Source organism: Misgurnus anguillicaudatus, chromosome 13, assembly GCF_027580225.2.
Source record: "Misgurnus anguillicaudatus chromosome 13, ASM2758022v2, whole genome shotgun sequence".
NCBI lineage: Eukaryota > Metazoa > Chordata > Actinopteri > Cypriniformes > Cobitidae > Misgurnus > Misgurnus anguillicaudatus.
Window position 1 is genome coordinate 31,305,759 of NC_073349.2, and position 13,945 is coordinate 31,319,703.

Below are 13,945 nucleotides of genomic sequence, written 5' to 3' on the forward strand. Positions count from 1 at the left end.
CGCAACCTCACCACTAGATGCCGCTAAAATTTACACACCGCACCTTTTTTATTTCTTTTGCTTGTTTTAAAGGTGCAGTGTGTAATTTTTAGAAGGTTCTCTTGACAGAAATGCACAATAATATACAAAACTACATTATCAGGGGTGTATAAATACCTTTCATAATGAACCGTTATGTGTTTATTACATTAGGATGAGACCCTTTTATCTGCATACACAGAGGGTCCCCTTACATGGAAGCCGCCATTTTGTGCCACCATGTTTCTACAGAAGCCCTTAACGGACAAATTTTTTTTACTAAGTTGTCTCTGACGATGACGTGTGTGTCCGGTGGCGGCTACCGTAGGTTTGCTATGCGTTTCAAAAGTGAGGGGTAAGCATAGGACTGAGCCGTTGGTTGCAATTCGCAACCTCACCACTAGATGCCGCTAAAATTTACACACTGCACCTTTAAGCACTAATTTACTAAAAAAGGTTATTTTTTTGTCTAAAAACTAGACATTTTGCTCATCAATAAAATACATCTTAATTTAGGAATTTTTTTGATATTTTTACTGAAAACAAGACAAAAATACTAAGTAAGAAAGTAATTTTTGCAGTGTGTCTGTTTACACTGCAAACAATTATTTTTAAGAAAAAAAATTCTTAGTATTTTTGTCTTGTTTTCAGTAAAAATATCAAAAAATTCTTTAGTTAATATGCTTTTTCTTTATGAGCTTAATGACCCAAGAAAATAAGTCTAGTTTTTAGACCAAAAATATCAAATTTAAGTGATTAATTTTTTTGCATAAAACAAACAAAAATGGGATAAGCAAAAAAATCTTGAAAATTTTTCTTAAACACTAAATTCAAGACAATTTCAAGAAAAATTTGCTTACCTCATTGGCAGATTTTTTTTTTGCTTGTTTTACGCACAAAATCACGTAAATTTGATTTTTTTGGTCTTAAAACTAGACTTATTTTCTTGGGTCGTTTTGCTCATCAAGAAAAAGCATCTTATTTTAAGATATTTTTACTGAAAACAAGACAAAAATAAATTTTTCTTTAAAATCTTTTTTTGAAATGTAGAAGGGATTAAAATCCCAAAGAGGACCTTTGAGAAGCAGGAATTTATCAGACGTCCCTCTGTAAAACTAATCCCGTCTGAATAGGGCTTTCTAGTTATTGTAGATGTGATGTGCCTCGAACACAGATTTGATTTAAAACATGTTTGCAGAATAAAGCACAGCGACATCTGGTGTTCAGACTCAGTATGACCTCAAGTTAACATATCTCCAGATTTCATCTCTGTGATTCTCATCAAAACACATCCAGATCACATTTACTGTAATGATAATTAAGTCACAAATGTAATAAGGTTTTTATGCTACTTCATGTTCTTTTAAACTCAGTGCAGTTTTATGTTTTTATGATTTTGGTTTGAATTTGAGCTGGACAGATTCTGGTTTTATGAGAATCAACTTTATTTTCAGTAACATGTCATGTGGTTTATCAATCAATTCTTGAGTTAAGGTTAGTGCTTCAGTTATTTGGGATGTCATTTACTAGACCTAGATCTGTAATAAAATAAAAACATTTAAATCCTAAAGGTACAGAAACAATATTAGTAACGTGTGTAATCCCTTAATTTATATTTCAAGTGACTTTAAATGAAAATAAAACATGAGTGTGTAATGAAGATGAAGGTGAAAGATGCACTAATGATTCAGGCTGCAAGCAAAGACACACACTTCAGTGTCAAAGTCATTCATTAAATGAACATTTCTCTTTGTTTTGTTTGAATCTGTGCAGAACAGATCGGACTTTAATGACGGTGAAGACAGCCGCGTTTAAACTCCTGTGTGAAAACATGGCAGTCAGACAGATGAATAAGACATCAAGAGCATTGACTATAGTCTGGAACAAAGCCTTGATGATGATGCTGGTGTTTAGTCTGGCGTCTGCTGCTTTTAGCTCATTGATGATTATGGGAAAGAAAAGACTTTCTGTGTGTGTTGATGTCATTTCTGTGTCGGTTTAATGGAGTGACATCATAGTGGGCGGCTCGGCTTTGATTGGGGTCATATTGTGTGTTTGTGTGTTTCAGGGCCCGAGAGGAGCGGACGGTCCTTTAGGTGAACCCGGCCCTGAAGGCGTAAAGGTACAAACACCATACATACAGACACACACACAACACACAGACATACACGGATTGATGGTTTTGTGATTGGCTGTTTTTATTTTGTAGGGTGAAAAAGGATCTCCAGGCGATAAAGGAGCTCCAGGGTTAATCGTAAGCATCTTTTCTGTGTGTGTGCACGTTTGTATGTGTGTGTGCATTTGTCTACAGGTTTTTATCAATTTTAACTTATTTCAGGTTTGCTATTTGAAGAATGAATGCTTACACGTGTAACATAACTTTTAAATGTAAAATGTTGTTCAATTTTAGAAACTATAGTAAATCAATCAAAGTCTGAAATGGGATCCATGAATGTGATCTGATTTAATAGACATCTTCTCTGCATTACAGATATAACGAGAGTGTCTGACAGATTATGTTCTTGCTACAGATCAGTTTTAAACACTTTAGTTTTATATATTCATGTGTGTGTGTGTTTATAGGGTAAAGCTGGAAGTCCAGGAAAGAGAGGACCACCAGGACCATCAGTAAGTGTCTGTTGTTGTGTGTCAATATTGAGGAGTTACTAAGTTGAAATAGCAACATTAACTAAACTAACCTAGTACTGTGTTTAGAGCATCTCCAATGTGCCGTGCTTTGTGAATCAGATGGAGGTGTATATTAATGATCATCTGAGAGACTCTTATGAAGAGTGTGTAAAGTGTGTGTTGACATCAGTGTGTTAAAGCCTCAGAGTTCAAACCCTCTCATGAGCTCACAGCGCCATCTAGTGCTACAAACACAAACTGTTGAATTAAACTCACAGAGAAAGCGTCTCACCCTACTCCAGGGGTGTCAAACCCGGCGGCCTGCCCCCTTATTTTATGTGGCCTGTGAGAACTTACAAATTATTTTATGCTTTTTATTATTTTGGTAGATAAAAATAAATCTCAATTGTATGACCTGCACAATGAAGGAATCACAGAGAAATCTGAGCATGTGCTCACATACAACAGTAGCATGTGTTTTTCTTACCATATTTATTTTTAAAATAATCTGTACTATTGTTGTACACTTGATTGAATACACTTTGTCATTATTTGTCCTGTGGTTTTACTTTTAAAGCTAGGAATATTTTTTTTATTACCAGACCAGAAGTAATGGAATGCAGAGGTAATACGTGTAATAAAAGAGTTGATACATTCATGGAGCAGCCGTAATGTGTGAGAACTGTCTCACTCTCAGAACTGTCTCACCCTCAGTACTGTCTCGCTCTCATTACTATATGTACTGTATATGTACTCATTTGCATTACCGTCTTACTCTCAGATCTGTACAGTCTCACTCTCAGAACTGTCCCACTCTACGTACTGTCTCACTCTGCGTACTGTCTCACTCTCAGTACTATCTGTTCTGTTCCATTTTAAGAACTCTCTGAACTGTCTCACTCCCAGAACTCTCACTCTCAGAACTATCAGTACAGTTTTACTCTCAGTACTGTCTCACTCTCAGTACTGTCTAACTCTCAAAACTGTCTCACTCTCAGAACTGTCTCACTCCCATAACTGTCTCACTCTCAGTACTATCAATACGGTCTCACTCTCAGAACTGTCTCACTCCCATAACTGTCTCTCCCTCAGTACTATAAGTATGGTCTCAGAACTGTCTCTCTCCCAGAATTGTCTCACTCTCAGTACTATATGCAGTACAATCTCACTTTCTGTATGTCTCACTCTCAGTACTATCAGTACGGTCTCACTTTCAGAACTGTCTCACTCTCAGAACTATCTCACTCCCAGAACTGTCTCACTTTCAGTACTATCAGTACAGTCTCACTTTCAGAACTGTCTCACTCTCAGAACTATCTCACTCCCAGATCTGTCTCACTTTCAGTACTATCAGTACGGTCTCACTTTCAGAACTGTCTAAAGGGATCGCACACCGGCCGCGCAGCTCAGCGTCGCACTGTTCTAAAAAAATGTAACACATTGTTTTCTATGAGTGTACGCACACCGGCGCCGACAGGTGGCGCCTGTCCGCGCCGCCCAGCTGTGACTAAGAAAGTTGTTCAAATCCCTGTCGCGCCACAGAGCGCCACTCACATAGTTTAACATTAAATAACATCATATGTGTCCCGTATATGTCTGGTAACGTATATTTTACATTTTGAAGTAGACGCTATCTGACGAAGCTTGCGCTATTTAATGTGCACTTCCGGTTTACAATACCTCCGAGTTCTCCTAGGCGCTGCGTGGCGCTGAGCTGCGTGGCCGGTGTGCGATCCCCTTAACTCTCAGTACTATCTGTTCTGTTCCATTTTAAGAACTCTCTGAACTGTCTCACTCTCAGAACTGTCTCACTCCCAGAACTGTCTCACTTTCAGTACTATCAGTACGGTCTCACTTTCAGAACTGTCTCACTCTCAGAACTGTCTCACTCCCAGCATTGTCTCACTCTCAGTACTATCAGTACGGTCTCACTCTCAGAACTGTCTCACTCCCAGTACTATCTCACTTTCAGTACTATCAGTACGGTCTCAATTTCAGAACTGTCTCACTCTCAGTACTGTCTCACTCTCAAAACTGTCTCACTTTCAGTACTATCAGTACAATCCCACTTTCAGAACTGTCTCACTCTCAGAACTGTCTCACTCCCAGCACTTTCTCACTTTCAGTACTATCAGTACGGTCTCACTTTCAGAACTGTCTCACTTTCAGAACTGTCTCACTCTCAGAACTGTCTCACTCCCAGCATTGTCTCACTCTCAGTACTATCAGTACGGTCTCACTCTCAGAACTGTCTCACTCCCAGTACTATCTCACTTTCAGTACTATCAGTACGGTCTCAATTTCAGAACTGTCTCACTCTCAGAACTGTCTCACTCCCAGAACTGTCTCACTTTCAGTACTATCAGTACGGTCTCACTTTCAGAACTGTCTCACTCTCAGTACTATCTGTATGGTCTCACTCTCAGTGCCATCTCATTCTCAGTACGGTCTCACTCATATCTGTCTCACTCTCAGTACTGTCTCACTTTCTGTACGTCTCACTCGCAGTACTATCTGTATGGTCTCACTCTCAGTGCTTTCTCATTGTATTGTGAGGGTTTTAGTTTCACAGTAAAACTGGATGGTAAATGTATCTTCTTTTGTAAAACCACAGCACCAGTGATAAAGTAAAACTCTACTGTTCAATAAAAGAAATCAAAATGAGTTTATTTTCTTTCCTGTTTATGGTTTCTTAGAAACCTAACTATATATATACAACAATAAACTGAACTCAAGTCAAAACTTTGCTAAAGCCAGAAGTGTCTTTGTTGTAGATGTTGAGTCCATGTAGTCATGGTCACTGAGCATCAACAGTCTGTGTTGTGGGAATATCTGTGAGAAATTAGCTTGATAAGCATGTTTAAAGTGTCCGTCTGGTCTAGACATTGTGACAGGTAATGAAAGGAAACAGCGGTCGAATGTTTCCTGTTGTGATCAAAGTGTATCAGCTTCTGTTTCTGCAATAACAGCGATTGACTGGTGAACAGAGATGCCGAGAGACAAACATTAGAGAAGTCTAATCTGATACATGTGGACCCTGCTGGATCATTTCTATGACACAAGCATACCACACGCTTACATGAGAACACATGCAGGGCTTATTATATCTAAAACACACATTTATATTTCATTAATCACTCTTTATCTGTTAAGACTTGAGACTTAGACTTGAGCACCTCGTAGCACCTCTTCTTTATCTTTAAAACTCAAATTCCTTTCAACATGTGTCACATGTATGAATGTTTATTTAAATTATAAACAATTATATGTTGATTTCCATCTAAGACAAATAATTGAGAAGTCAGTGAGGTCTCTAATGCAATTTTATTTCCCTATGTAAGTGATGAATATAATCTGATTGAATAGCGTAAATATGAATGACATGTAATGTGTGTTTCAGGGTAACGCAGGTCCAGCGGGCGGCTCAGGTGACAGAGGTCCACCAGGTGAACCTGTGAGTATTCACACAAAAGCTAAATGTTTCATCTGATAATATATCTGGACATTTCAGAAATTGTAGTGGGTTTTAGAGTTACGGGATTACAAAAATATGATCTGCATTTGTTTATTCACTGCAACATACTTTCTATTTAACTTAGTATTTTTGTCTTGTTTTCAGTACAAATATCTAAAAGTTCTTAAATTAAGATGCATTTTCTTGATAAGAAAAATGACTTAAGAAAAAAATCAAGTAAATTTGTGCTTAAAACAAGCAAATAAATCTGTCAATAGGGTAAAAACTTTTTTTTTACTTGAAAAAAAAATCTCACTCTATTGGCAGATGTTTTAGCTTGTTTTATGCACAAATTCACCTAAATTGTATATTTTTTTGTTTAAAAACTAGACTTATTTTCTTAGGTCATTTTGCTCATCAAGACAATACATCTTGATTTAAGAGTTTTTGGGTATTTGTGCTGAAAACAAGACAAAAATACTAAGTAAGAAAGTCATTTTTTGCAGTGTGCGTTGTCAGCTGATGTCTTGAGAACGGTTTAATGTGTCTGTGAATCCAGTTTTATGAATAAAACAGATCTTCTGTGTTTCAAATAATGCTTTTGATTGTTAAGGGTTCCAGAGGCCCTCCAGGAGATACAGGACCTGATGGAGAGCAGGGTCATGAGGTATTTCCTGAGAGAAACTAAATTTAAGTCATTTGCGTGTAATTTCAGAGATTCGCGTAATAATAGAAACGAATCGTTGAAGGTTGCCCTTTGCTAATTTATATAATCGGGTTTATGTACCATAAATACAGCTTAAAATAACACAATACAATATACTGCATAACAATTTAGTCATTTACTAAAAGAATTGGAGATTTTTTTTATTGAGTGAATTAACTTTTTTTTTAGATCTGTTTCTACTCATTCATTCTTTTCTCCTTTGAACATGCACAGGGACCTCCAGGACCTGAAGGAGAGCAGGGGCCTGTGGGTGAACCTGGAGTCAAGGTTAGACCCCAAACTTTGATGTTGGTTTCAGGTTGCAGTTCTTCTTCTCTCGGACCTCACGGTCTCATTCTGTCTCTGTATTTAGGGTGAAATTGGACCTGTTGGAGAAGAAGGTGAACAGGGTCAACTTGGCATCAGAGTAAGTCATTAATAATACCCATAATGCACCAGCTGAAAGCCCATTCCTTCTGCTGAACCTCTGAATGTGATCAAGTGTATTCCTAAGACATACAAAAGCACTATCTTTATGTCTCTCTCTTTCTCTTTATGTTTGTTTTATGCAAATTAGTGCTTATATTGTAAGAAATAAACATCACACCCAAATACTGTGTATCACACACAAAAAATGAATATAGAAAAAAACAAGTAGAAGTATTTTTCCCATGATGCTTTGCGCCACAGTCATGGTTAATTCCCTGATTCTAGATGTTTGTTTCAGGGTCCTCCAGGACCGCCTGGGGAGGATGGACATCAGGGAAAAGATGGACCGAAGGTGAGACAGCAAATCTTAAAACTAAAGTACAAATTGCATAATAGCTATTATCTTTCAATTTTTATACTTTAACTCAGAGTTGATTTAAAGGTGCAGTGTGTAGATTTTAGGAACATCTAGCAGTGAGATTGTGAATTGCAACCAATGGCTCAGTCCACCATTCACCGAAATGCAAAGACAAGCTACGGTAGCCACTACAGGACAAACATGTTGTCGTCTAAGATAAAATACAGTAGTGACAAAACGCACTCTGTAAAGCAGTTTATCTGTTTAGGGCTACTGTAGAAACATGGCGGCACAAAATGGCGACTTCCATGTAAGGCGTAGATAAAAACTGATCATTCTAAAGTAATAAACACATAACAGTATATAATAACAACATAATAACAGTATGTAAAATTGCATTTCTGTCATTAGATCCTTCTAAATGTTACACACTGCACCTTTAAATGAAATCCAGCAGTTCCTCCAGTAATTTTGAAATTATTCTTGCTTGTCAGGGTGATTCAGGTGACCGTGGACGTGTGGGAGAAGGTGGAGAAAGAGGCGAGATTGGCGACTCTGGACCCCCAGGACCTCCTGGAGATCTTGGTAAAAAAGGCTTTCAAGTAAGTAACAGAAGATTGATGTCAGGCGAGGAATCAAGGATGTGATGTGTTTGTCTCGTGTGTTACGGGTGCTCTGGTGAACTGATATTTACATCATGCAGGTTATTTTAAAGTTGTCTGATGATGTGAACTTACATTAAATGTTTTCCCATCAGGGACCTGAAGGAAAACAGGGTCCACCTGGCAACCGCGGTCGTCCAGGAAAGAAGGTAATCTCTGAACTAAAATGAACGTTTAACCAGATAAATATTAAAACAATATCCTGAATCCACTTTATAATAATTATGTACTGTATGGCGACGTGCATTTCTGTCAGATCATGAAATGTCTTTTCTGTCTCTAATGCAAAGGTCAAATCTCTAATGCATGTAATGCTCTTCTTCCTCTCTGTAGGGTGAGAAAGGTTCAGCGGGTCACCTGGGAGAAATGGGCTCATCCGGTGAGATCGGACAGACGGGTGAACGAGGTCTCAAAGGTGCTCGAGGAACCAGAGGACCTGCAGTTAGTGCACTTTCTCTTTTAATCCGCCTCCATATTCTTTCTGCAGGTCTTCTGATGTCGAGATGAAGATTCACTGTATTATTGCTCTTACAGTCAGTAGAATTCACTGTCAAGCAGCAATGCCAGAAAATAATTTCTGAATGAAAGATATAAATGTGCTCGAGTCCAAAAGAGGAAATGTTTTACTTCAGATGGGGTTTGAACCCACAACCTCATTGTGTTGCAGTGAGCATAAATAACAACGGCAATCTCCTGTACTGACATGAATGCTTGGATGGATAAACAAGAAGACACCTGTGATTTATTCAGAGGAGAGAAATGTTTGTTATGGATTAAAAACCAATAGATAATACTTTTCTTTTGGCACGTGTATAAGAAAGCTTCTTTCAGTCGGACTCTTTGCTTTCTCTGGCTCATTTACAACAGTAGCAGGATTTGGGATTGAATATTGAAAGCGTTCCGATGGGATTTACATGAGATTTTGAGCTCTTATCCGCTGTACTTACAGAGTCACAGCGAAGCACCTGCTGATCTTACGCTGGAATTTTAAAGACGAGAAAATGTCAGAGATGATTTTATTTTGCATTATTTTTATTATGGGGGTTTAAAGTCACAGATGAAATTCGCTTAATGAAACCTTACTTCTGGCTTTTATAAAAACAAATGGTTTTCCAAGAAGCCGATCCGGTATGAACCGGAGAAGTCATTTGTTAAAGAAATCTCCAGAAGATCTTACGTTTATTTGTTGAAGTAAAAATGTTACCAAACACAAGTTAATGTATTTCTGTGTCTGTTTTATTCATTTCCTTTCAGGGTTTACCTGGCGCTATGGGACCTCAGGGAGAACCAGGCTTGGACGGTTACACGGTGAGTTATGATATCAGTATATACGTACTGTACACCACACAGACCCTATGAAGTCAAAGTTAAAGGTGTATCACAAAATATCAAAGCAAGACTGCACTGAGAACTGCTGATTTCAGAGTTTGTGTTCATTTGAATATCATTCGTCATTAAATGAAGTGATTTAAATGTTTTGCTTTAACTTCAGCGTGCACAGATAAACAAAGGCATTTAACTGTGATCTAACATCTCACCATTCTTATACAACATTTCATCACTCTTTAAAGTCTACATGGTCGATCAGATCTAATAGTTTATATTGATTATTTCTATTTTCTCTTTTTTAGGGTCATGCTGGCAAGCCAGGTCCTGCAGGCCCCCCGGGACCAAAGGGAGAAAAGGTTATATTCTGATATCTGAGTGATAGTCTCCATGTAAACACCATGTTTGACTTTAATACTTAGATTGCACTTGAAAAGGGGGCACATATAAATCAATCATGGACACATACATGTGTATGTAAAAACCGCAAAACTCTTGTGTTCTTTTCTCAGGGTTATCCAGGTGAAGACAGTACGATCGCAGGACCTCCTGGGCCCTTAGGTGAACCAGGAGGTCTTAATTTCCTATCGTTTTCTGTTGCTGTCTAACCTCTGGATCGAAATAGCTCAAATAAAAGCCAGAGTTATTTATATCGCTTTACCAGAGAAACAAGACAACGTTTGTGTCTGTGTGTGTGTACAGGGAGCTCCAGGAGAGAAAGGTGATCGTGGAGAACCAGGAGATCATGGATATCAGGTAAGCTGGGCCTTAATAAACAATGGTTGTGTCTGAAATTGCTCCCTATACCACTATTTGAGGAGCCATTTTGTATTGGTGTCTGACATTATAGTGGATGTTATCGAGTGCACTTATTTAATCCCATAATACACTGCAATAATGAGTGTACAACCAATGCACATTCAACGACTAACCGGTACTCCTCACTGTGAGACACGTTCCAAATAAAGATGGCACCTGTAGCGCATCCAGTGCTTAGTGTCTGAATTCACTCACTTATTCAAGTGGACTATATTAGTGAACTTATGTAGGGAATAGTGACTAAGGGTATTTCGGACACAACTAATGACTTAGCAACTATTAACAGCAACCACCTAGAAATAGCCAAGTGACTACATAAATGAAATGATGAGTTATGCATGTATGCCACAAAATATTTTAAACTCCTAAGATAAGATAAACTCAGATAAACTTGCTAACCACACTGCAACTCACCCCCATGTCATCCAACATGTTTATGTCTTTCTTTGTTCACACTGCAAAAAATGATTTTCAAGAAAAAAAATCTTAGTATTTTTGTCTTCTTTTCAGTCGAAATATCAAAAAAATCTTAAATGAAGATGCTTTTTTTGATGAGCAAAACAACCCAAGAAAATAAGTCTAGTTTTTAGACCAAAAATATCAAATTTAAGTGATTTTGTGTATACAATTTCTAGAATTTTTCTTGAATTTAGTGCTTAAGAAAATGTTCAAGATTTTTTGCTACCGCATAGGCAGATTTTTTTGCTTGTTTTATGCACAAAATCACTGTAATTTGATATTTTTGGTCTAAAAACTAGAATTATTTTGTTGGGTTGTTTTGCTTATCAAGAAAAGCATCTCAATTTAAGAAAATTTTGATATTTTTACTGAAAACAAGACAAAAATACTAAGATTTTTTTTCTTGAAAATAATTTTTTTGTAGTGCAGTCGAGAAGAAATGAAGTTTTTTGACAGTCCAGGATTTTTCTCCATATAGTGGACCTCAACAGTTTAAAATTACAATTTCAATGCAGCTTCAAAGAGCTCTAAACGATCCCAACCGAGGCATATAGCCGCCTTTCCACTGCATACGACAAACGATGGACGATAAACCGGAAGTCATTCATTCCCTATGGAGAGTCACGAAAGGGCCTGCGTGAGGTGCCGACCATCTATGAATGCGTAATTTCTGGATCTGTTTTGAGCGTTGGATCCGTTGAAAAATTTGAACCTGTGCAACTACACCGCATGCAATACGCTGACCGAAAGTGATGTATTTCAGTGTCTTCCAATTAAAATCCTGTGCAAGGTGAAAATAATTGAATCCTTTTTGTTTAACTTTCCCTTAATCCTTTAAAAAAACTATTGATTACTGATAAGTAATACATTATTAATTTAATATGTATGTGTTATTATTTTATTCTTGTCTCCATATGTTCTCTCCAAAAAAATGAGTCTTTGTCGTATATGAATAGCTGTTTATTGTTTCATTCATTTGCATTTATTTATTTATTCCACGATGGTAAATATTAGAATGAAGCCTCTTGTGCTACAATGAGCTTCTCTCCCATGTTAAGATTAAAATGACACTTCACTACGACCGCCACTAGGGGGCGAGCTCCGACAATCGTTTTCGAATGTCGTGTGCAGTGGTAAGACAGCTTAAGGGTCTGATCTAGCAAAACCATCGTCATTTTCCCGGAAACAATTAATAAAATAATTACTGTTTAACCACAACTTCTCATCTTTCACTAGCCATGTGATGCACCAGCGTGACCTTACGTATTGCGTAATCACATCGAAAGGTCATGAAAGGTGACGTATGTAAAACTAACGCTACAGTGTTTACAAGTGTTGAGAAAGAGGAGCGTACAGATGTCATTGTATATGGAATAATACTAATTAATGTCTTTGTGTCAGTTTATTGTTTTAAAATGATCCACAAGTGTGCGTTTCACATATGTAACGCGTGACCTTTCCATGTGATTGTGCAGTGCATAAGGTCACGCTGGCAAGTGCAAGATGAGAAGTTGTAGTTAAAAGTAAAAAAAATGTTTAAAAAATTGCGAAATTGATGATGGTTTTTTCTAAATTAGACCCTTACGCCTCCGTTGGGATCGTTTAGAAACCTTTGAAACTGTAAACTGTTGAGGTTCACTAAAGTCACAATATGGAGAAAAATCCTCGAATGTTTTCCTCATAAAACTTAATTTCTTTTTGACTGAACAAAGAAAGAAATAAAGATCTTGGATGACATGGAGGTGAGTAAATTATTTTTTATGAAAGTGGAGTAATCCTTTAAACCTCTACTGTAACAAAGCCCTGACAACCAGACACATGAACCAATCACATCTATAGAATATATCTCTTTCTCTCTCTCTCTCTCTCTCTCTCTCTCTCTCTCTCTCTCTGTTGACTGTACTTCTGATGTTTTCTTTACAGTCTGTGTAATGAAAGTTGATCTAAATGAAATTGCCCTGTGTTATGGATAGCCGATACATTTGCCTGCAGGAAATTCCAGGCCACACTAAAATTCATATTTGTTATGTCAACACAGCGGTGATGTGTGTATTTGTGTGTGTGTGTGTCTGTGTGTGTTTCAGGGTCACGTGGGCATCGCTGGGGTTCGAGGAGCACCCGGTCAGCAGGGATCTCCTGTAAGTCTTTTGAGTGTCCGAAACAAAGTGAACTGCTGTGCGGTCGACTGTTCACATCCTAACTGAGATGCAGTCTGATTAAAGAGACAAAAAGTTTTGTAAATTTTAATATCATTTAATGATTGAATGACATATGTTTATAATTCCTCTCACTGCATCTGCTGACATGATGCTACTGTAAGCTTTTGTATCAGAAATGTGCCAATGACCCCTTAAAATGCAGTCTAGGTAGTTTAAATACACTGCGAATCACTTATTGATATAAATTCAAGTGAAATGAAGACATAAAATAGGTTTTTATTAATAGATAGTTAAAATGTCTTTGATTTGATTTAGTCATATCACTTACATCAGATTATCATTCTTAACATTCATATAAATCATATAACGTTGCCTTACTGTTTTAATAAAGTTACCTGCCAACGATAGTCACTAAATTTGACACAAACGTTGGATTTGTGGATTTTGGAGCTTGGCCACACAGCTGGAGTGAAGCATGAGCCATTAATGTCAGCTGAATGAATACATGTTAATAAAATACAAATATAAATCCAGCGAGGAACGACATAAACATCTGACAGCTCCAGTAACATTGACTGTTGTGTTTTATAACACTGTTTAAACAAGCAGAAGCACGCTGTGTTGTAGAAGACGTTTGCTTACGTAATGAAATTAAAGATGGATTTTTTGTCTAGGGATCTCCTGGTTTACCTGGTCAAGAAGGACCTACTGGTGAGAAAGGAAAACAGGTATGAATGTTATATTAGTGTTTGTGTGTTTTTTAATCTTTGTACCCAGTATCATAAAATAATATGTAAGCTTGAAATATCATCATGCTGCTGTACTAACTTTTTGCAGTATGTGTATGCATAGTGTAAGCAGATGATTCACTACTATATGTGATAAAACTGAAAATTCTTCACAAGAAATAAACACAATAAAGTGTCT

At 37.4% G+C, this 13,945-nt stretch overlaps 1 protein-coding gene across 1 annotated transcript in view; it reads left to right on the forward strand.

Annotated features, from left to right (window-relative positions):
• The window catches only part of LOC129430540 (uncharacterized), an 89,377-nt gene that overhangs the window by 61,098 nt on the left and 14,334 nt on the right, over nucleotides 1–13,945 (forward strand). Inside the window, exons 29-45 of the mRNA XM_073875600.1 lie at nucleotides 2,087–2,140; nucleotides 2,228–2,272; nucleotides 2,602–2,646; nucleotides 6,047–6,100; nucleotides 6,714–6,767; nucleotides 7,041–7,094; nucleotides 7,180–7,233; nucleotides 7,534–7,587; nucleotides 8,088–8,195; nucleotides 8,351–8,404; nucleotides 8,589–8,696; nucleotides 9,510–9,563; nucleotides 9,887–9,940; nucleotides 10,094–10,154; nucleotides 10,288–10,337; nucleotides 12,944–12,997; nucleotides 13,693–13,746. Of these exons, the coding sequence (XP_073731701.1) occupies nucleotides 2,087–2,140; nucleotides 2,228–2,272; nucleotides 2,602–2,646; nucleotides 6,047–6,100; nucleotides 6,714–6,767; nucleotides 7,041–7,094; nucleotides 7,180–7,233; nucleotides 7,534–7,587; nucleotides 8,088–8,195; nucleotides 8,351–8,404; nucleotides 8,589–8,696; nucleotides 9,510–9,563; nucleotides 9,887–9,940; nucleotides 10,094–10,154; nucleotides 10,288–10,337; nucleotides 12,944–12,997; nucleotides 13,693–13,746 (1,011 nt within the window). The remainder of the gene's footprint in view (nucleotides 1–2,086; nucleotides 2,141–2,227; nucleotides 2,273–2,601; nucleotides 2,647–6,046; nucleotides 6,101–6,713; nucleotides 6,768–7,040; nucleotides 7,095–7,179; nucleotides 7,234–7,533; nucleotides 7,588–8,087; nucleotides 8,196–8,350; nucleotides 8,405–8,588; nucleotides 8,697–9,509; nucleotides 9,564–9,886; nucleotides 9,941–10,093; nucleotides 10,155–10,287; nucleotides 10,338–12,943; nucleotides 12,998–13,692; nucleotides 13,747–13,945) is intronic.